A 24,382-nucleotide genomic window follows, 5' to 3' on the forward strand; every position below is an offset into this window, starting at 1 on the left:
CCGAAACAAATGCCCTAGCAACCTCAGCTGGCTCCTTTCGACGTGAAGGAGCAGCGACTCTACTCCGAGCTCCTCCCGGGTAACTGAGCTCCTCACCCGATCTCGGAGGGTGCGCCCAGCCACCCTGCGAAGGAAACTCATTTCGGCCGCTTGTATTCGCGATCTTGTCCTTGATTTGGGAAAAGTCCAGTGATCCTTGTTAAATGTTTATCCAAGAGTTTATCAATAGATATAATTGATTATTGATCCGTAATATCATGGCGATAAAATATGACTTTATTGATCTTAAAATGGAGAAAAGAGTCAATCCAATTTTTCACTCAGAGGAAGCCACTTTTAAGAAAATCCTATCAGTAAATAAAAGGTATCGGCAGACACTCAAAACCCAGTATCGGCATCGGAATCAAAAACGCTGGATCGGTGCATTTCTAGTTGGAACTGTACTTTTACTTTGGTACTTCATTACGTTCCACCACTGATGATGATGTTCTAGTCAATCCCAATTTGTGAAACATAAAAACTGGTCAAGTTAGACCCATTTTGATATGACCTTAGCTTCATGGTGAAAGCAATGGTGAATAATAATAAAGATAAATGTGGTCGTTAGGCTACAGCATCCATATAGTAACAACAGTGTCATCTGCCTGTATGGACCACGACATGCTTGAGTTTATTATGAAGACACATGCAGACAAAGCCCTGTTTAAACCCATTGTGTCCAGTGGGATCAGCGTCAGCGTGTTTAGCGCTCGTGTCGCGCCCACTGTAGCTGACGGACACTGCCTGGTGTGGATGACTACGCTGTTTGCAGACTGGACCAGACTGGGATCGGCAGCGGGGTCTGGGGGAAAGATCTGGGCTCCGTTACCATGGCGACAGCTCTCAGACCCGACTGGCCGGCCTGCAGCAGTAGGTGCAGCTCCTGAGACTGTCCCGGTCCACACTGCCCTCTGTGCTGCCACGGCGACCATCCTCATAGTGGGACACTGAGGAAGTGAAGGGAAAAAGTGATTTTGTCAACCATAACATAACTTCCAGTGTTGTCAGTAGTTTATTTGGTAAGAACCAGTGGAAGAGTTAAAATAGAATATTAACAGTAAACTACACAGCCTGATTCAACTAGCTGTTATGATCTGGGTCAGTTCGATGTTCTCTGAGAATGTGATTAGCTGAACATCCTAAATGACAAGGTTATTCCATGAATGTATTTCTTACTCCCTGATGGCACGAGCGTATTCCATGATGACAATGCTGGGAGTAATCGGGCTCACAGTGTGAAAGAGGAGCATGAGACATCATTTTTACACGTCAATTGGCCACCTCAGAGTCCACATCTTAAACCCAATTGAGAATCTTTGAGATGTGCTGGAGAGGGCTTTGTGCAGTGGTCACACTCTCCCAGCATCAATAGAGATCTTGGTGAAAAATAAATGTAACACTAGTTCTTTTGACATTTCAGAAGCTAATGGAAACAACGCCTCAGTGAAAGCACGCTGTAATTGAAGCTTAAGGCAGTTCAACCAAATATTAGACTGTGAGTCCTTTTTTTATGGTGACTTATTTTTGGGGTCAGCCAGTGTACTGTATATAGATGTAATTAGTGAGATCACCAAACCAGGAAAATAAAAGAGCCTGATGTTTAATTATCTTGTTACTGCATACAGCTTCATCTATCAAGATAAGTTTAGTATGTTCCATTTCTCTGCACATTTAAGTACATTTACATAACATAGACTAATACTCTCTGCTCAGTAGTGTGTGTTTTTCTCACAGCTCTCTTCCTCGCCGCTGCCCAGCTCCTCCTCCACCTCCTCGGGGAGCAGGTGTCCGTGGCAGGGGCTGGTGGGGGTGATCTGACTGGGTCCCTCCACACTCGTGCCCAGCTGCAGCCTCCGCATATGGCGCACAACAGCTGTGGCATTAAACGCTTGCTGTAAACCAGAACAAATGAGACAGTGAACAGGGAACCGAGCAGAGTGAGAAAATGCTCAGTCTCTCCTCATTTAGCGGTGTCAGCTTCTGGCCCGTGCACTCACCTTCCATTTACTTTTGGCAAAGTTCTTTTTGATCTGGGCGCTGACAGACTCATGGATATTCTTGTCCAGGGCTGTATCTCCACAAATCCTGTAAAACGAACCCAAAGCCAAGTATCATAAATAAAGCTTTACAAGTTTTAACTCCATAGCAGTGTTACGGCCATACTCTATCGCTTACATAATGAGAAATGCAACCAGGAATGCTTGTGTAAACTGCGTCTCTTGAGCACAGTAGCAGTCAAAATGTGTGTAAAATAATGATGCACTTACCAAGGATGCTGAAGTGCCTGCTCACACGTGTATCTCTTCGCGGGATCCTTCTCCATCATGTGGCAGATGAAGTCTTTGGCTGTGAAAAAAAAAGACAATTGGACTTTGTCTTAGTCTGCTCACAGGTCACGGCTTGTTTATTCAACAAAAGAATTCCAACCTGAATCGGAGATGTCATCCCAGTACGGAGAGTCAAACTCATATTCTGCTTTTAAAATCTGCTCAAACAATTTTGCATCATTTTCATCATAAAATGGGGGATATCCACATAACCTAAAAGAAGAAATAGGAAACATTACTGCATCTACTTAGTTCTATTAGGACAGGTAGCCCCGTACTGGTGGGCCTTGGGCTGTGCCAACAGTCAGTCGACAAAGAAACTACTATTAGAAAATGTAAGATAAATTATCTGTAACTTCCATACCACACATCTCTTGACAAATTCTTCTTCAACTGGAACTGTACTGTCCATAAACATTCACCCTATCCGTTCCCTTGACAAAACATTCTCCTCCGACTGCCGTCTTATTGTCATTCTTGGGATGCAAAGCTCAGCAGATTTAAATCTCCTCTTGTGGAGATATATTTACATGCTATGTCCGTTGACAGTTTAATTGTCTCCAGGCCTGTGTTGATTGTAACAAACTTCCATCTGCTTTATTAGACATCCAGAATATGTACACAGCCAAATGATTCACTTTATCTAGGACTATCTGAAACCTCTACAACACAGACGACCAGTCATTCTTAATATAGACATAAATTATACATTTATGTCATTTGCTTGGGAGATATTAGCGCTAAACCACATCTAGCACGGTGTAGACAGTCAGATCCTTCTTCTGTCAACATCTGCCCTCTCCCAGCCCCCTCCATATAATTTTTCTTCCGTTACGTATAGATGACCAGCCCTATACTTACAAAATATAAGAAATAACTCCTATGGACCAACAATCTACTGCTTTGCTGTATGGCTTCTGGGCGAGCACTTCGGGAGCTGAAACACAAAAGGTTTGAAGTAATATTAACCTTTATTCACTGTAATGTGATACATAGGTCACTTGAACAGTTGAGTGTACTCTTTAACACTTGTAAGAGCTTTAGTAGAGGATGAAAGGGCCTCTTTCAATACTGAATGAAATAAAGAAACAATATCACAAGTTGAGCTGAAAGACATAATAAAATGTCCAAAAAGGACGCAACAGTGCAGGCTGAAAGCTCATTTTATGGAGTTAGATTTCTTATTATACCGCTATAGGCAATCCGCTGTTATTGAAAGAAATAACCATAAAGACATATCTTTATCAGAGATCTTTGGGGCAGAGTGAGTCTACAAATGTATAATGTTTAATATTGTGGCTCAACTGGCAACAATTACACGAATGGTTGCATAATGCCACCACTTTTGAAAACAACAGTGAAAGTGTAGACAAATTGAACTGCATGTCTGATTTTGTTTCATGTGGATACGTTCAGTAATTACAAAGATATTTACTATAGACCAGGCCAAAACATCTGTATTTTGACATTTGACCAGAGAAAAGGAGCATTTCTACAACAACAGTTGCCACTTGATGCCTCTTAAGAATTCTTTCATACTTTGATATAATGACTGTATAATATACAATTATACAGTGACGATGATTTTGGGGTTTTGTTGCAACTAGGAATGTTTCGGCAACAGCTGGTCACGTAACTTCAGTGTGTATGGTCTCGAAAAGTGCTTCATTCTGTGAGTTGGTTATCAGTGGGTTATCAGTGGGTTCTCGGCTCTGAGCATTTCACTGTGCTGCCTTGAAGCAGCGAGGCATTAAACCACAGATGTTTCCTGGTCCATATTGTGAACTTAGAATGAAATAAAAAAAGATTGCACATTAATGTCTTGCCTCAGAGCCGCAGAACTGCAGGTGACTGAGTCAGCCATGCCCACTGGAGCTCCGTCAAGCACAGAACCACTTTACAAAGAAAAGGACTGTCATCTCGGCCTACGATTGATCACTATCAGGCCGCAAATAATAAAACTGCCACACGCCTGTTTGAAACTTCTCTTGCTCACATGATGTTGTTGGTGCTTCAGTCGTGTTCATGAGAAATCGCAAAAACAAAGTTTGACCACAAGAGGTCAGTGTTCAAACAGAATGAAACTGCTCTGAGACTTCGAACTTTAGATACTTTTTTTCCTGGAAAGCCTTGAAGAGTTACAAGGCTTCACTCGCCTGTCACTAGTTGTACCCAAGTGACGTACCCACATAACCAGGAGTCCCACAGGCCGTAGACATGACGCTGCCAGTCCCCTCAATCTTTGAAAGGCCAAAATCACTAATCATGATCTTGGAATCCTCATCCATACTGTAGTAAAGCAGGTTCTCCGGCTGAAGCAAATAGGGGAGAGGTTGGTGAGAAAGCGAAGGATATTTTTACACACTAATGGGATTGGAGTTGGTCAAACCACATTACCTTCAGATCTCTGTGGACAATCCCCATATCGTGGAGGTATTTGACTGCGTCCAGGATCTGCTGTATGAGCTGACTGGCATCTCTCTCTGTGTAGAAGCCCTTCTCCACAATCCGGTCAAAAAGCTCCCCTCCAGACACACTGTCGCACACAATCACTGTCACTCTCACAATAACACACTGCAGACTGTGCAATGGATTTGAACCATTCGCAATCAATGAAGCTGTCTACAATTACCTGTTCCCTGATTTGAGATTTACTCTCGTTTTTTGTTCAGTTTCAACAATTTAACTCCATTTTAGCCTTGAGTCTTGATTTAATATTTAAGTCTTGTTTTGAATCAAATTGAAGACAAAAGCAATTAAGAGCCTTTTTTTCTTTTATTGAAATACAGTTGCTTATTCTCAAGTTGTGCAGCCCTATGGTAGAGGTTTAATTCTACTTTAATATAAAATGCATACTTACAGCTGCATAACAAGATATAGATGTGATGTACTTTCAAATATGTCTTCCAGCGAAACAATGTTCGGATGCTTGATTCTGGGGTAAAACACAACATCACAAAACAGAGCATTAGCACAATGGAGCAAGTCGATGTGTAAGATGGTTGTGAAATACATTCTTTAAAGGGATATTTCAGGATTTTTGACATAGGGCCTCATTTCCTAGTTATCCAGAATGTTGTTGATTTCTGAAGATTTTTTCTTTTTTTTTTAAATTCATGCAGACCTTATATTTGAAGAGTTTAGTGGCGCTAGGCTAGCACATGTCTATATGTCTATGGTAACTAGCAGCCTGCATTAAAATCCTCTTCAAAATCATCGGGTAGTCCTCCAAACGTTGCCATATCTGATTTGTAGAAAGCTCCTTTGTGAATTCCACATGTAGTAATGCCGGCCGCAGGTAAACAAACAACTGTAGATCCGGCAACCGAGCAGATCACTCCGCCGCGGCGTAGCTTACAACCAGGAAGCTGATGCTGCTCTAATATAAGTTCTTTTAAGTGCAAAATGGTTATATATTAAAAAGTATTCAGTCAACACAGACATTTATACGGGTAGTCTGGTGTTGTAAGTGATTTGCCTCAGGTGCAATGAGCTTGAGTCACACTGTTTTTAATGCAGGCTACTAGTTACCATAGACATGCACTAGCCTAGCACCACTAAACTCTTCAAATATAAGGACTGCATGAATTAAAAAAAAAAAAAAAATCTCCAGAAATCAACAGCACTCTGGATAACTATAGGAAATGAGGCCATACGTCAGAAATCCTAAAATATCCCTTTAAGGTTTGACACTGACTGGCATTGGAAAAAGAGGGAAGGCAGGAGATTCATGGATGCAGCAAAAAAATAATAATAATAATAATTTAGGTAAGAGAGAAAAGACGAATTTCTGCAGGCGACAAGAAAAAAGGCAAAAAAGTGACCCACATTTGGACACAAGATGGCATCCTCGTCACACACTTTTTCTTATTCAGGCCTCTCCTGTCATTGCTTATTTTTAGGAATTTAATTGGGCTCAAACCTCATTTTCTGTCCCGCGTCCTAAATCGGTAAATCGAACATGCTCACTCTATTTAAGACAACAATGTGTCTCTCCAATTCATGCTAAAGGCGCTGGTTGTTCCAGATTAGCTTCCTTTCATGATGCGGCCAACCGGCAGCCAGCGGAGCATCTCTCTTGGCTCTTGAGTCGAGCGCGAGGCATGCGGGTGAGTGTGCCGTCACTGTAGCACACGACAGCTGAGCAGCCGACGTGCTACCAGCCGCTTTGACATTTCCACATAATTCTAAAGCCATTTGGTGCTGCTCCCTGTTAGCCCTGCACAACTGATCTCAATCAGAGGGAGAGCGCGATTTGAATGGCCGCAAATGGCAACAACGACATTCTGTGCAAGAGTAAGTCAGAGTGAATCAGTGAATGCTAATGCAGGCTACTGACAGCAATTCATCCCAACTGAGCAGGTTTTACACTGAAGACTCTCCTCTCCGTGCTTCTTGCTGCGGTCGTCCCCTCTCCTTGTGCGACAATTAAATGCCACCTCTCCCTGTCACTGCATATCGTATGTCCAACATACATCTCTCTAAATGATATCTGTTATCTTCTACATGAATTCCTCTCAGCAGATCATTTCCCCACTCGCCACATTTCCCTTCCTCTATTCTCTCTCTCGTTTTCATCTCCATCCATCCATTTCGGTTTCTTGTTTACTGAAATACACAAACCCAAAACAGAATTGTCATCACATAACAGGTGTAATTTCCTAAATGAAGCTCATTTTATCCGTACTCCAGCAACCCCTCTCGCTCTATCCTCTTCTTCTTATCCATTTCCTGTCTCTGTTCATCCGTTCAACAACAGAGATTTAAAACCAGAAGCAAAATCCTAACCACAGTTATGAATTTGCATAAACCTTTAAAGTAATTTCCCCGTATTTCTGTATTAGAACCGAAAAACAAAATGTTCCGAGTGCTCGCTTTACACACCTGGCAGTAAGGATGCACGATTTTTTTAACTCTAATGTTTCTGATGAGTGTTGCAATTGTGATTAGATTTGCAATTTATGTTCAGAAGCCATATTCAGTCCACAGCGCCCATTTTGGAACGCAAATCATGGACATTTGAGCTGCCGAACAGTTACAAGAACATAAGCGTAAGCTACAATATCAGCAATAACTGCTAACACTAACTAATACTATACTGAATTTCATGTGATTGTTGAGGTCTGAACTACAGACTTAGCAGGTTTTATACACGCTAAGACCTCTAGGACTCACAGGCAGGATTGTTGCATCTCCACAGAGGACATGCATGCCGACTGCAACCATTCAACATGAGACTTCCATTCGAGTCCCTGTCCCCATCCCTTTCTCTAATATTCATCCATGCATCTCTGCGTCTCTCTCCAGTTCAGTGCTGCGGGGAACTCCACTTCTCCATCTCCAGCTTCTGTGTGCTGTTGCCGTGGCGACAGGGCCACTAAAAATAGGTCTATCTTCCTTTACTCCTGACATTTCCGGTGCACAATCCCACAGTTTTAAATGACACCATGCATTTAGTCACCCCTTCCAGCTGACCCCCGCTCGTAATTTGTATGCGAGTGTATTATAGTTGTGTAGAGGTGGTCACATGACTAATCGGCTCGGACTGACAGCTCACTGAGCGCGTGCATGTGAGCGTTTCAGCCGAACTTACCTGTGCAGCACGGCGATCTCATTCTCAATGTTGTTCTCTTTGCCTTGTAAAGCCTTCTTAGGGATGCATTTAATGGCTACGAGTCTCTGGGTTCTCTTCTCCTCAGCCAGCACCACTTCAGAGAAAGCTCCCCTGAAACACGCAAAGACAAGTACATATAAGGCTATATGACCGAAAGAAATCACAATTGTTTTCCTCATTTTGATCAGTCTCTATTTTCAATTCAATTAAAGTGAAAAGGAAAGAAATATGGCTTTTACAATGGTTCATCAAAACTCATAATCTTAATGGAATAGGACACAGTTTCTACATACTGGGATATGTTCATACCTGAGCTTAGACGAGTTGATGTGTAGCTGTCTGGTCTTTGTGCGCGCACTCAGTCACGCAAATGTTGTTAGCATAAAAAGGGGCACTATATTGTGAAGCGTAATACTATCTTAGGAGCACTTTGACGTCCGCGCAGTGAGGGGAGATATTACCTATGTTATTACGCCTTACAATCCGCTTAGAAAATCGACATGTTTAATTTTGTGTGACCATACTTGGATAATGTTTCATGTAACTGAATTTAAATAGGGAAAACGTGAAACAGCTTGGTCGCTTCTGCCTTCACCCCCGTTTGGCACTATACCTATGCTGGGAGAGGCTAAATGCTAACAACATTTGCGTGACTGAGCGCACACACAAAGACCAGACAGATACGCATCAACTCGTCTAAGCTCAGGTAAGAACATATCTCAGTGTGTAAAAATGGTGGCCTATTCCTTTAAACAACAAATAAAAGCTTCCTGCTTCAGTAGCTATTAGCTAACATGAAACATTTGGTGGCAGTAATGCTCCAATAAACAGTAATAGTTTCGTGCTCCAAACCATAATGAGCTGCCATCAGATTAGCTGTGGATCTGTTGATGAAAAATTCACAAAAGCTTTAATCTCGATTTGATTAAAATGTGTTTAATTGCACAATCCTACATTAGGAACAGAACATATTTGCGGTCTGACCCTTCAAGAATTTTGATTATACTACGAATAATCTCACAGCTTTAGTTTTATAGTATATGTTCATGTCCATGCACAGATCAGGCCTGACAGACAACATAGTTTCTTTGTGCACATGGTAGTTTGCTAGTTAAGAAGCAAGTAAACGTTTTGTCATTAAATTAGAAAAGCAAAAAGAAAGCCATGTGAAAAGTCCAAAACAGCATTCTTCTGGTGCTAGCTCATTAAAAGTAGTTCAAGGAAGGAAACAATGAGGCTTTGACATCTAATGTATGCAAGTCCATAAGGATTGGCTAAATTGTCCTTGAAATGTATATTTTCCTATTCATTGTGACTTCCACGACAAAACTAAAGCAATATTTTGCAAACCATCAAAAATGTGCACTAAGGTGATGCTGATGCTCAAAAACAGAACAACTCTTTAGATTCTATACAAATATTCTGAATGACTCTGGCTCATTCACAGACGAACAAGTGCGTGGCCTCCTCTAACACGTGCCTAACCACAACCCACTCCAAAACCTCTTTTTGCATCCATCCGTGCACTGAGCTCTCTGTGGCTTAGGTGTGTGTGCGAGAAAGCTTGTGTAAAGCACAAGCACCCCTCAGATGAATAATTAAAAATGGCAACTTCAGGGCGGGCGGCTTTTGGGGCTGAGAAAAGCACCATAGACAAACGTGGAGGGGGTCTATTTTCGATACCCTCAATAATGGATACAGTAAATGTAGTGTGGCAGCTTCTAGGGGTCTGCATTATGGATCGTGGTCTGGCGGTGATGAGAGGAGAGAGAATAGCAGCATGTTTATACAAGAGCGTGGGAGGAAACTCAGGCCTCAACATACAGAGAGCTGTCTATGTGGGACTGAAACAGCGGCGTCATGCAACTGTGCAACATGCTCTGCGCTACTGTGCAAGAGGCCAGTGTTACGTCACTTATCATATGACATCATCAAAGAGGCTAATAGTTCAATGCTGAGGTAAGGAACAGGCCAGAATTCTATTATCATCTTAACCCCCACCTGAACCAATCACAATTTCTCCAGTTTGGCTTTACCACAATCTAAAAGCTTCATGGAAGAAAAGTGTCAAAGTAGTGATGAAAATGAAGAAAAACGTGTAAAAAAGCGTCAAAATAGTGGCACAAACACAACTGAAGAGCAATGAAAAAGCAACATAAAAGCCACAAAAGAGCAACAAAAAACGTGACATAAATATAATTTAAAAAGATGACAAACTGATGAACATGAGAGAAAAAAGTGTCAAGAAAGGGATTCTTGAAAAATGTGATAAAAACGCAGCGACAATGCAACAAAAAAGCCAAGATCAGTTTCGCAGGTCTTTCAAATGAGTCGTTACACTGGTTAAGAAGCTTTTAGATTTGGGTAAGGCCAAAATGGAAAAAATGTACAGTTTTAAGGCGGGGGGGAAGCGGTTAATTTCAAAATGCAGTAGATTGGTCCAAGCTGGTTAAAATCCCTGTGACAACTGTACACATGAAAAACTACCTTTTGTAGGAACTTAGAGGTTTTGAGTCAGAATGATCAGGTTCATCGTGTAGATTTCATGTTTGGGGATTCCCTTCAAAAACAGTGAAGGGCTCATATTGACTGAATCCACCAACACCAATTTGTCGAATTCAGTGATTGCAATCCAACAAGAATGGACAGAAAATAATTACTTCATTGTCAATGCAATCAGCAAAAAATACCCAACCTGAAGAAGAAAAAAGAACAAAAATATATGTACAGTATATATCTCGTAGCAACCTTACTATTCTATTGCTATATTTATTACTCTGTGTTTTACATGAAAAAACAAATAACTATAAAATAGTATACGTTTAATGAGTTAACATTTTTTATTTAATTGCCATATTGGCCATTTTTCTGGCCGAAGGCAACAACTTCCATCAAATAATATTAGACAAAATAATACAAACAAGAAGAGGAGATGTGGGACAGCTCGGTTAGCTGTCGGGTCACTCACTACAGGCAAATACATAACTCCAGTAGTTCAAATCAGGACTAAACCGGGTAAAAAGGGTCTAACTTTGTTTACTTGTTTAATACACTCTCACTCATCCTGAACATGTTTTTAGTGGAAACTGTACCAGTACCCAGAGGAAACCTCCTCAGACACGGGGAGAACATGCAAACTCCCTGAATCGAACCTTCGCCTGCGAACCATGTCTAAATGAAATGCATCACAAAAGATTCAAATCAAATATAAATGCGCTCTAATTAAAATGCATAAAGTTCAAGATTGTAGATGCCCCTCAGTACCACCTAAAGAAGTTCAAGTACCACCAATGGTATGCGCACCACAGTTTGAGAAGCAGTGTGAAAGGCTTGAACAATGGTAAACTTGTACTAAACATGTACACCTGCAAAACACTTTCAAAAGGGGTAAGTGGTTATTCCCATTCACAGCTCCAGTTTCATTTGAAACTAGACCTTAAAATATTCCAACAAGAGAATCATATTAAGGCCCCATCGCCATCGACCCGTAAAAGCATTTTAATATGCTTAAGTCTGCGGCATTTACAGCCACTTCAGGAGGGTCGGGCTGAGTCAAACTGAGCGTTATTGGCCAGTACAGATTCATTTAGTCCTTGGCTCAGTGAAGCAGCAGCAGCAGCGGCACGTGCCAAAGCACAAACAGCAAATGGTGCAGGCTACAGCAGGCCAGTTAGGACATATTACATCACATTATGTAAGATCAGAGGCCTGTCATTCAGTCAGTGTGACAGCCGACCACTTTGTAGCATGTGTCAAAAAGCAAGAAATAGCCTACAGTAGTAATTCTTGCTATGTCTTATTTGTTTTAGATACAACTCATGAACGTTGCTCTAGCAGTTAATTTAGTAGTAAGCGATTCCCATAAAAACAGCACAATAGACCTATACGTCATTGAGCCAAAGCTATAACTATAAGCACATGAACTATAAGCTCGGTAAGCCGCTATTATGATATTATGAACGAACCTCTGATTGCTTAATCTGTTAGTCATTCACGCCCGTCATTTCTTGATATTTTTGAAATTGGCAAATGTTTAGGAGTGAAAAAATGTATAGGGGCCATTTCAGTCTCTCTTTCTACTTTTTGAATTGATTTTTCCTATTTCTCTTCCTCATAATGGTAACAGGAATGAAAACATTTTATCCATTTGCCAATAGCAGGCTAATGCTAACTAGCATGAACAGAAACATACTTACACATTTAATATTATATTATGTAATTAATACACATTCAATATTGGTGAATATTTCCCCCCTCTCCAAATGTCCACAAACTGTTCATAGAGTAAAATATGGGTATAGGATGAGGAGTATTTTTGTATCTAACAGTAAAAGACTAGAAAGATTATGATCTTTTCTGACCATGATAATAAGTCAAAGATTGGGGAAAGTGAAGGAGTGAGCTACATCTGTTTGGAGAAAAAAGGATGGGTTATAATAGTGAATGACACAAAGACGATTCCTAAATAACATCAATAGAATCTTCTTGATCATTAGCGAAGGCATTTTACAGAAGGGTCCATGACTAATGGCCAAAGGATAATGGGAGGGAACGTATAATTTAACAACACAAGACACTACTCTGGCTGCTATTCACAAACATTCATTTTTGTGTGTGCCTATTAGTCATAAAAACTCATTATTGACTTAAAAGAACATGACATCAAAGACATACAGATTCAGGTCTTTGCTGTCTTGGTTACATATAGGCTGTGAACAAATAATGGGAGTCTCAAACCACAAGCAACTCGTGTGTGCCAGTATGCCTTAGACCAGACTTGGACAAAATATGGCCCCGCGAGATGATTCAGTCCGGCCCACGACTTGTAGGGCATAAATTAATAAGCATGTCAAAACAAAAAAAGTAAGTCTCTAGCCCATTCCTGTGCGGAGAAATGACCAGAATGCTCATTCCAGCCACTAGGGGGCAGCTTAAATAAAAATAAAAGGAAAGAATTCCACGTGTCCAGCAGAGGGCACTGACATAATAAAAGATCAGGATACAAACAACACATTGTAGTCAAGTGAATGAATATTGACTACAATGTAGCAGAGACTTGTGACACAGGCTTTTCTCTGAGGCTACAGTCCTGTCTGGCTCATTATTATTCATTTATTGAAAAAAAAAGTTTCCTCAATAGTATTTTCCCAATCAAAACATTTTTTTATTTTGGAGCTTTTGTTTATGGACCTGGCAATACACTTACGATATATTTTGGACCTCGGGAAATGTACTTGGTATAGTGCATCGCTTCATTTCCAACAAACTCTGTTTGAAGGAGGCACAGCGGTGCTTTCAGTGTGACGGCAGAAGTTAGCGAGGATAAAAAGTTGAATAACCTAAATTATGATGCGCACACATGTGCGTCCTTGACTTGACATGTCTAAATATTTACAGAAAACAATAGTCCTAGGTATCAACTATTCAAGATATACAAAGTTGAGCAGAATAAGTTTGAGTTATTGTTGGTTCAGCTCTCTGACTAAATTCAGGCTTCTCATGTGGCCCCTTATAAAATTGAATTGCCCACCCCTGCCTTAGACTGTCACATGCAAGATAGTATCAGAATGATTTGCATTGCCGTTGTGAGTGAACGGTGTCACAAAGCAGGAATTTCATTTGGTGCAATGTTGCAACACATGAGCCATAGAGTTGCAATAATAATAATAATAAAACTCTAGGTGTTTTATTATTTATTATCATGCAGTCAGAAATATAAATACATGTTTTTTACATATATAATAGTAAACTCCTTGAGGTTGTATTTTTGTTCAGATTTTTTTTATGTCATCCATAACAATCATTACTTTATAGGTTTTCTTGCAATTGGACAGATAAGATATAAAAAGGCTGTTTTTCCTCCCAGCAGAAGCTTTCAACAATATTCTGTTTAGATACATGGCCTCACTATAGCCACAGATGCCGTTTATAGCAGCAGCTCGATACAAACACTTCCCACAAATCCCTGCACAACCCACAACGATATTTGACCTGGATAACTTTCATCCAACAGAGCTACTCTAAATATTCTGTTACATGTTGTGAGATTTGATCCTCACTTCTACAATACGGCCTGGGAATAATTACTGTATATTCCTATTTTGTTTAATAGGGATATACTGTATCAATTGTGTCAAAGTGTAATCTCCCAGGTTAATTGCAATGAAATCGATTATTTAGTTTAACGTCCTCTTCAAACAACAAAATATGCTAACAAATGCTAATATACAGTGGGGGGAAAAAGTATTTGGCCAAAATCCAATAGAATGTCTCGGTGAAACTGACCAAATACTTTTTTTCCCCACTGTACCATGTCTGCATGTTTCGAAATTGCTCATTCAATCATCTTTTTTCTGTGATTTGTTTCCCATTTTTTGTTGTTGACATCATTCAATATTAGACTTGCATTCACCCAATATTTGTGAGTGACAGGACGACGGGGGAGAATTATCGAAAGGGGAGGAGGCGGAGGGTGATGAGGGAGGCACAGAGCAGGCTTTGCACTGTTGCTGCGAGACACTGAGATTGTAATTAACCGTGCAGTCTCCAGCGTGTCCGTGGAGACAGAGCAGGGGGCGGGTCTCGAGGGTTTGGGAAGAGTAAAGAGGAAGCTACTTTAGATTTAGGTGCGACGAGGTTGAAGTAAGATATACAAGGCTAAAAAAAAAAAAAAAAAAAATACATCAGATGCCACTGCAACATTTAAATGATTTTTACACAGTGAGTTAAATTATCTGGTAAAAGGAATAAATGGAAATTCAAACTGTTTTATGTAATTTTTGCTTCGAACAATGAACTGTCTAGCCTCATATTGAGTTCAGTTGTTGGATAGTGATCTTAGCAAAAAAAAAAGTCTTTATTTCTTTTTTGACAAAAAAATATGGATTTAATTTGTGATAAACTGAAAAGTAATCGTTCGATTTGGGGATGATTGTGTTGTGATTCACTGCTTTTCTGTGAATTGCAGCTCAATGCTCAGTCATATGAAGTACTCTCCCACTTCAACTCCTCGTATTGGTCAGCCCCAGTCACAGCCAGACTCATCTAGTCACAGTCAAGTGAACACTCAGAAGAAGCAGAAAACATTTGTACCTCACCTTCAATAGCCTGATGTGGTGGAGGTGTAAAAGAGAAACACAAAAAGACAACATACGGACATGGGCAATGCAGGACTATACAAATTGTCTGTTTTGCATGTCCTTTTTTTATTGCTGTAGGAGCCCCTGAACATAATAGGCATAGTATTAGTCCAGGTTGTTGTCAGTATTTAGTAGCCTGTTGTCAATCTCTCTGTTTGCAGTAAGTATTTGCATTTGCATAAGACGTGGAAGAAAACATTTGAAGTAAAAAAAAACAAAAGAAATAATAGTATATAACAACATAACTTTGCCTATTTGATTTTCCTGGTATTGAACTCTTATTGTTCAAATGATTGAGATTCCAGAGAAAAACTAAATCTTAACAAAGAGTCAATCATTTGAGAACATGTTGACAGTGGTTAAAATAAACAGATTGTATACATTATAAAACCCAAGATTAGCAGCTAGCTATTTGACTATTTATTCAGTTAGTTGACTATTTTGATTCAGTTGCATCAATCTTTCAGCCTTACTAAATATACAATCTTTAAAATCTGGTTATGAATGTTTCCAGCAGAGATGAGAAAACCCCATATAGGTGTGCGGGACCACATCAGTCATGAACACAGAGACCAAAACATCCATCACTTCATCGATTTCACCAGCACAGCCCAAACAGCGGCAACACATTGCCAGAGTCATACTAATCCACTTTGTGAACTGCATTCATACAAACCCTTAAAGCTGAACTACCTGATGCCTAAATGCGTTTCCAGCTCTCACAGACCCTCCGCACATCCCGACTGTTCACTTGAGTTCATTAGAAGCTCGTCTCAGCCGGAGTTCATAGCGAGACATAGTTGAGATGTGAACAAGGCCGACCGTCAATGCTAACACTGTGCTAATATTAGCATTTGTGGAAAATGTGCTGTATTTTGACAGTGCACATTGTCTGTTTTTCTGTTGCAAATTTCGTGTTTCTAATGGAGATCTATGGTGCCACATGAAGTTTACTCTACTACAAGAAAATAATCATCTCATAATCAAACATACAGTATAGGGCAAAACTGTAGAGCTAGTGAGCAAAGAGTCTAGATATGCCTAAATATTGTTGAGTGAATGTTGAAAGCATGACTGAAAAAGACATGCATGTGCTGAGAGAACTGCCTGTTATGACTGAATAGAGAGTTTAATATAGCTTAGGTCTAGTCAACCATGACCTCTCTAAAATCAGTATGTCAAGAGGAATAGTGGCAGCCATGTCATGACAAGTCTTTCATGCTGACGGGATAGTCTGAATCGTCATCAACCAGTCATCTAATGCAAGCGTTTGTTTATTTGTCCCATTTGTCGCAGCAAGCTGCTATTACTCCTTTAGTTAATGAACATCACCAAAATCATATAAAATATAAAATGGACATACATTTGATGGTACAGAAGTCACTTCACAATATAGGCCTATTGTACAAGCAAATAATGGTGACAACAGATCTTACAGAACAAAGTTCGACCAGTTCACAATCCACTGTCTATAACTGTCTATAACAACTGAATTTTAGATGAAAATTCTAATATATAAACACTGATTTACAATCATGTACTTGTACATTTGCCCCATGGTTAATTAGGGCTTCCTCCATTACCACAAAGATAATCCCTAATCTTGTTTTAAATGTAGTTTTGTTACTAGTTTGAGAAATTTGCTTTGGAAGTTGATTCCATTCATACATCGCTCTAAGTATTGTTCTTCATTTCACAGAATTAGTATTCTCACTTTTGGCAATGTTAAATTGATACACGGTTTATCTTTCTGTTTACTTAAGATATTCTTGACTTCATTAATATTTACGTATGTCGGCATAGGTTTTTATAAAAGTGAGCATTGTGTTCTATGATTTATTACACATACTAAAGATCAAGGAGGAGAAACGTCTTTCACTGAACCACTAGCGCTGGAGACCACTATAAAAGCCCCACCACTACTGACGTAGACGAAACTGTCTCTTCACGCTCAAAGACCACATTGGATAAATGTACGTAGTCTATGTATTTTTGGAAACACATCTATCACATTATGTATCTGCCTGTAGTATCACAACTTAACAATGAGCTACCGTTCTGTCATGTTTTTGTTGTTTTATTCTTAATTTGAATGACCACAGAACAAACGCTTGCCGATCCAATAAGTCAAGTTTATAAGCGTGGATTAACGCCAGCGTGTTCTGAAAAATGAAGCTGGGGTTGTGAGGATTAGCTCGATCTGAGTATAATACTTCGACATAAATCAATTAACTTGTCTCAGTGAATTCCTGGATAAAAGCTGTTTCATAATCTCCTCTCGAAGCATAAGGAGCTTTCAGTCAACACATTAAACCTGTCTGTCCAGCATCCAGACACAGGAGAGGAATGCTCCGACGTCCCGCCACATCACTTTTGCTTGTTTTTCCTGGCAACGCATTTCGGAAATCCCTCTTATGTAATCCTGAACATCACAGGTACAATTACAATCAGTCCTGCAGCAAGACACGAGGTGGAAAATCCTCTGGAGCTGAGGTTCTCAAACTGTGGTTATTCAGGGTAGTACTCAGGGTCATCTGCAATGTCAGAGTATTCCTTTCAATGTCATTTATGTTTTAGCCCAGTTTAGATATAATTAGGCCTGGTGGTGCTTTGAAAGAGAGCTGGAACTTGACATTGATGCAGCGATCGGTTTTGAGAGAGAAAATTAAATTTGACTAGAGATTTGAACCTTCAGCTTTTAAAGTACTGGGCATGCATAGCTAACGATTACAGTAATGTCGCACTAACTACATTTTCAAATTAGCACTTAGCCAAGTATGTAATTCGCATGTTAAGACTCTGAAATCTGCAAGTTACATCCAAACCCTGCTTAGCTTCTGCCTTCGACAAACAGTTCAGTTCAGTGCGTAGATTTGCATGGGAATGACTGAGCATTGGCCGAATCGTCCTCCCACGGGACTTGGCATCAGACAGTCGCTCATCTACCCACTTTCTGTTTGATCGGGACAGAAGTTGCATGAATGTGTGTGTCTGTGCCGGAGTCCCATCTCCCTCTTTCAGGGAAAAGCAGGTGTAGTTGGCGCGCGGGGGAACCGAAAACAAGACGCCTCCGTATGGTGCTCTCGTGTCCGCACAGGTGGACGTGTGCTGGGTCACTTGTACTCAGTTTGGAGAAGGGGGTGGGGGGGGGGAGCCTGGGACCATATGGACTCCCCCCCAAAGAGGAAGCTATTACAACTCAAGGGCTCAGAGCTGCATGCAGTAAGGGTTGGGCAGGAATGGCAATTTGTAGCCTATATATGGTGCACCAGTACAACAGAAGGCCTATTGAGTTATATCATCTTGTCACAGGAGCTACTTTAGCTGTTATGACTGAATGATCAAATTGAACGACATTGCAGGACATTCCAGGTTTTAGGATGTTTCCGCTCTGTCACAAGATCATCTACTGTTTTAAAATTCAAATCAGAAATAAACCAGTAATATAAATTGCCAATTTTTTGTTGTCACAATATTAGGTGACCTAGTATCCATAAATGGTAAATGGTCTCAACTTATATAGCGCTTTTCCACCTACATTAGGCACTCAAAGCGCTTTACAGCAAGGATCCACTCACCCATTCATACACCAGTGTACGCAGACACTGGGGGCAATGTGGGTGAAGTGTCTTGCCCAAGGACACAATGACAGTGTGCACTTTCAGGAGGTGGGAATCGAACCCCTGACCTTCCGATCATGAGACGACCCGCTCTACCATCTGCGCCACTGTCGCCCATATCACATGAAGCCACAATATATGGCAATACTGACTGAGATTTATGCATTTTTGCCAACCCAGTCAACAATTACATATAACGTAGAATAACAGGAGTTTAGAATAACAGGCAAACAAATGAAGGTACAAACTATTTTAATTATCAGGGTACTGCCTGATAAGTACATTTCAAATTAAAAAACGGACTTGTATCCTGTGTAAAATTATGTCTTCAAATAAATATGGAGGTTTTTCATTTTTAATCTACACCAACAATTTCCGCACTACATTTCAACTTCTATATTTTCTCCAAGGTTGCCACCATCCCATCAGTTACAGTACAGTGTATAAAAAACATTTGTGCTATGCGGTTCTTAAATGGGCTCCGAATCTTTAGGATGAAGTATGTAGAGCAGAGCATTATGATGACAAAAAAAAAAAAACTTGGATCATGATCTGACATCTGCAGCAATCTGCTATGTTGTTATTAACGTTATATCTTGATTTAGTGTTTCTTATGTCTATAACAGCTCTATGCTCAAACACAGACACTTCTCCACTTCCTATTGGTCAGTTTCGTCATGAGTCGGACTGACATGTGAATATAACCAATTACAGTAAAGTGGGAAAACAACAACGCGCAAATTATGATCAAATTGAAATGGATAGCCACATACATTTTATGCTGTCTGTCCTACATGTACTGTAGATGCCGTTCCAAGAAAATAAACTGCACTGAATACAGTTTTGGACACCATTCCAGCTGCTCCCGGGCTCTACATTAATATTATACTTTATGAGGTCTTTGTAATAATTTTGAAAGTTTCAAGCAGTGCTTATTTCAGGAACATGTTTGGTCTGATGTGATGGATTCACAAAACATTTGCCGGAACACTCTCATTAAACACCATTATATCGGATAAAATCTTGGCCGAATCCTCCAAAATATTTCCCGGATCCTTTACCCGGAAAAACCTGAAATTGGGGGATCAAACTAAGCACTGGTTTCAAGGAAGCTTACAGAGATACAGTGGAGAGACAAGAAGGGGGCGATGTGATTTGAAAAAATAAAACGCATGAATCAGCATCTCCTCAGTTCCCAAAACAGGAGGAAGCCAAAACTGAAGTGACCCCGTTGAAAATGCCAGGGAAGTCCCTCTTCAAATGGACAGTAGCCAGAATGAAAAGTGAGTGCATAAAAGCAGTGCAGGGAGTATCTTATGTCTGACCTCTTGTATCTGTAAGTGGCCATCAAGTCAAGTGTGTAATGGTGTCTTATGTTTGAAGAGTCGTCAAGAGCATATCGTTATATCATCATCTGCAGCAATCAACAACTTGAACGTGTGAATGAATAGAACCCTTTTTTCTCTTTTGACTGACACAATAGAAACATAGTCAGACTTCAGGTGACTGTTACACTGCGGTGTTGCCCGAGTTTCACTTACGTTCCCAGCACTTCTTTGAAATCATAGTTGTCTTTGATGTCTGAAGTCTTCTTTTTCCACCCATTTCCGTCCTCATCACCAAGTGGCATCCTCCAACACTGATAGGCCTCGCCACACTACAACTGCGGGGGGAAGAAGAGAGAAGCGGTGAGTACAACTGTGTCTCCCCAATCTCACACCACCAACCACCGAAATAAATCCAAACCAGGTCTTTAAGGACTAAAACAGGTCTAAGCATGGGCTGAATCAGGTCTAAACTAAACTAAACTAAACTAAACTAAACTGTGTATAAGGATGTGTTAAAGTACACAACATAAGACTTGGGAAATAAAACAATAAATAGAAAGCAAAAGCAAAGCAAAAAGTGCAGAATCGTGACCCTATCCCTGAGACAATCTGCTATTGTATATGTGTTTTCTATAGAACTGTTTTAACTTTTCAGCCTGGATATGAACATTGTCAGAGTTGAAGCCAGAAGTAGTAGTAGTAGTAGAAGTAGTAGTAGTAGTAGTAGCACCTGAAACAGCCTGTGTACCGGCAGTACCTAGTTTGAGCAACACTGTCTAAAGGCTTCTGTTTCATATAGTAAAATGTCACAGTAAAGGGATATTGACAAACGCCTCAGTGTCATCACATCGCAAAAGAGCACATAGTGAGCCTGAGTAAATTGCAAAGTCTTTTCCCTGACATTGATTAAAAATGTATGCTGCTGTGTGTACATTGATTTTTCAGTATGCATCTAAATTATATACCTAAATGGAAGGCAATGCCTAAAAACGCAGGTTTACACAGTCAAAATAAGCGCCTGGGGCTTTAAATAAAACACCATGAATTTGTTCGATCTGCTGACACATTTGAATGTTTATCAATCCTTATTATTCAGTCCTTTTCTGCATACATGTAGAAAGGATCTGTTGTTTTTATTCAACATCTTGTTAATCACTTCCCCAAACCCATTAAGCACACATAAGATGGTATACCTGCACTTTGGGACAGTCCTCCTTCACTCTAAGAGGGAACTAGATGTTTAATTACTAGAGTGTGGTGCTTTGAGGCATCTTTTCGTCAGATTAATGCATTTTGTACCTGTCAGATAAACTAAACTGAACTAAACTTGAGAAACTTGGGAACACGGGTTTGTAAAAGCGCAATGCAAATGTAAGCCATTATTGTTATGATTACACCTAAACTGCTGTGGCATTGTTTTCAACACAGCACTAGAAGCAGCAAGATGACAACTATTTTTAGAAAAAGTATCGGAAAAAGTAATGTTCGCGATCCCATCCCATCCACACCTGATGGAAAGAGAGGAGTTCCGGTGTCCAAAGAATCATCCTGGGACCACCTTCACTGCTTGGGATGTTGGCACACAAGTAAGCAGCTAGGGGACATGAAAGGAAACCCATATATTGCAAGGTGTTGCTTCCCCTGGGTGCAATCAGTAATCCTGTATAAGATGTCGTCTATCACCATTTTAAATCTTTCAAGCATTGAAGGTCCTCCTTTTGGAGTATTTTTTCTTGCCGATCTAGCACCACTGTACAATTGCCTTTGTCAGTCGGCCACACGCCAATGTTTTGATTTGTGCTTAGCGACTTCAAGGCTACCATATCTCCTTTGCTGGGTTGACTGGGGGAAACTTTTGGCAAGGGTAGCGGAGACGCCAAACCAAATATGTCCTGCCTCCTTCCCTTCGATCTTATTGCTGTGAATGGCTGATTCCATTGAAGTTATTAGTTTGGGTGATACTGCAAAAGTCGTCCCTCGAATCGAAACCCGTTCCTCTGCTTGGGTGAGGTGAGATTGCCCCCTGCAGCCATCCCCTTGACCCACGGCTGAGTGTGGTCAAGTTAGAAAACTTCTTGATCTGTCTTCGTTTACTCTTGTTGAGAGTCTCTAACATTTTGGCACAAACAGAACAAAACTTCCTCCAGGTAGTTCTAGTTGTCTGTGCCAATCTGTCTAGAAACTTTGGGTCTTCAGCAGTTAGACAACGTCTGGAACAGCATGTGCAATAGTTACATGCTGCCTGTTTTTTTTGCAATAGTGCAGGCCATAACGCGCTAAGGGCATAACATAAAATGGCTCTGCTCGATGTAAGGCTGAACATACTGAACATAATGAAGGATGACTTGTGTACGTTGAGCATGCACTGACTGTAAGCTCACAAAAGCAAACATGACAACACTTTGCTTGACATGGGGCCGGGTCATGTTCATAGAAGAAGCAAAAATAAAAAAATAAATAATACATTCAAAGTGGGGCAAACTGTGCGCAGACAGCGGAAAGGAAGACACCATGCAGTGGCAAAATCAACAGAGGCAGACACCAGCTGGGGGACCATGCTATATTTAACTGTGAAGCTTTAAACAAATGGGTACACACACTACAACACAGTGCAGATCTGCCGGGGCAATAATAGATGTCTGTGGCTGCAAGTGCACGTGAAGCTCCACCACATGCAGGAGAAGAATGAAGACCAACCAACTTCATGAAAGGCAAACGAGCTGGCATTGCAAGATTTATTTCAGTTCTGTGCGTAATGTCAGCAGATTTACGCGAGAGCACGGTGTGGAAAAAGCCACAGCCTACTGCAGTGAAAGGGCATGGCATCAAAACAGCACATTTAAATCGGGCTTAACCCAGGGGCAGCCGTAATGTCACGCACCTTACGCGGTTTTTTTTTATTATATGCACTTGAGTCACAAAAAGGGGACCTACCTAAATGGCGATGAGTGGCTGCGATGTCTTCCCTCTCAGCGATGTGCGGCTGGTGCCTGTGCGCAGGGAGGGACCACAGTCCGCGTTCAGACTTCTCCTGACGTCAAGAAGAAAAAAAAGAAAAGAAAAACGGACGTGCGCGGCGGACGTAGTGCAGCATAAAATCACCCTCTGTCCCTCTGTAAGTGTGATTCGCGTTTACCGAGCCAGCCAGACGCCGCCTATGCTGCAACTGCTACCTCCTCAGCAGCTTTTGGTCCATCTGCTCGCCTCTTGGTGATGCTTCGGCGCAAGACGTGTCTTATTATCATCCACATCACAGGCGGATTTTTTAAAAGCACAGGTAGTTTCCAGGAACAAATAGGGGCTGGATAATGATCAACACGGGAGAGAAAGGGCATAATTGCATCTACCCATGAGGTCTTTGGAATGAGCCCTCTGTGATTAACGCCACTCCCTTGATCTCGCCACAGCAACACAGGGGACCAGAACAGAACCTTAAAAAAGAGTTCAAATCCTTGAGGTAGTCCTGAATCAGTGACAGATGTTTTATTTCGATAGATAGATAGATAGATAGATAGATAGATAGATAGATAGATAGATAGATAGATAGATAGATAGATAGATAGATAGATAGATAGATAGATAGATAGATAGATAGATCGATCGATCGATCGATCGATAGATAGATAGATAGATAGATAGATAGATAGATAGATAGATAGAGAGAGAGAGAGATAGATAGATCGAGAGATAGAGAGATAGAGAGATAGAGAGATAGAGAGATAGAGAGATAGAGAGATAGAGAGATAGATAGATAGATAGAGAGATAGAGAGATAGAGAGATAGATAGAGAGATAGAGAGATAGAGAGATAGATAGAGAGAGAGAGAGAGAGAGAGAGAGCAGTGTTAATTTCGTCGACTATTTAGTCTTAATTTTAGTCAAAGTGATATTTTTGACGACTAAAATTGGACTAAAACTAAATTAAAACATTTTCATGAGACTAAAACTATGACTAAAATGTCCAGATATTTTAGTCGACTAAAATGGGACTAAATAAAAATGAAAAGGAGAGACTAAAATCTTCTATTGACAGTCTGAAAGAACCTCATATCATTTAAATTCACTGCCAAATGAACAGGTTTGTGCTTTATTCATGTGGGAGCAGCTCCCTTAAGTCGAGGACCTTGATTAAATATGATTGTAATGAATATTTTAAATGCAAAGTTGACTAAATTAGTCTTAAATTTAGTCGACTAAATTGACATGCAATTTCAGTCGACTAAAACTAGACGAAAATTGAAAAGCTTTTTTTGACTAAATCTCGACTAAAATTACATTACATTTTAGTCAAAAGACTAAGACTAAAAAAAATAAAA

General features: G+C 40.4%; 1 protein-coding gene across 1 annotated transcript; it reads right to left on the reverse strand.

Moving 5' to 3' along the window:
• Positions 1 to 204: 204 nt before the first annotated feature.
• On the reverse strand, positions 205 to 23,270 carry camk1a (calcium/calmodulin-dependent protein kinase Ia). The gene is made up of 12 exons (XM_079578213.1): positions 23,002 to 23,270; positions 20,281 to 20,402; positions 7,960 to 8,091; positions 5,227 to 5,301; positions 4,764 to 4,902; positions 4,552 to 4,678; positions 3,228 to 3,303; positions 2,467 to 2,579; positions 2,307 to 2,385; positions 2,037 to 2,124; positions 1,772 to 1,931; positions 205 to 986 (listed from the first exon to the last, which is right to left on the reverse strand). The coding sequence occupies exons 2-12, from the start codon at positions 20,367 to 20,369 to the stop codon at positions 883 to 885; spliced, it is 1,182 nt and encodes a 393-aa protein (XP_079434339.1). The 5' UTR covers positions 20,370 to 20,402; positions 23,002 to 23,270; the 3' UTR covers positions 205 to 882.
• Between the last annotated feature and the right edge of the window lie 1,112 nt (positions 23,271 to 24,382).

Source organism: Gobius niger (assembly GCF_951799975.1).
Source record: "Gobius niger genome assembly, chromosome: 20".
NCBI classification, from domain to species: domain Eukaryota; kingdom Metazoa; phylum Chordata; class Actinopteri; order Gobiiformes; family Gobiidae; genus Gobius; species Gobius niger.

Coding starts and splice junctions, on each gene's coding strand:
- camk1a (XM_079578213.1), bottom strand. CDS start 20,369: ATGCCACTTGGTGATGAGGACGGAAATGGGTGGAAAAAGAAGACTTCA. Junction 2,386..2,466: donor GGATGACATCTCCGATTCAG/GTTGGAATTCTT, acceptor TTTTTTTCACAG/CCAAAGACTTCATCTGCCAC. Junction 1,932..2,036: donor TTGCCAAAAGTAAATGGAAG/GTGAGTGCACGG, acceptor TCTGGTTTACAG/CAAGCGTTTAATGCCACAGC.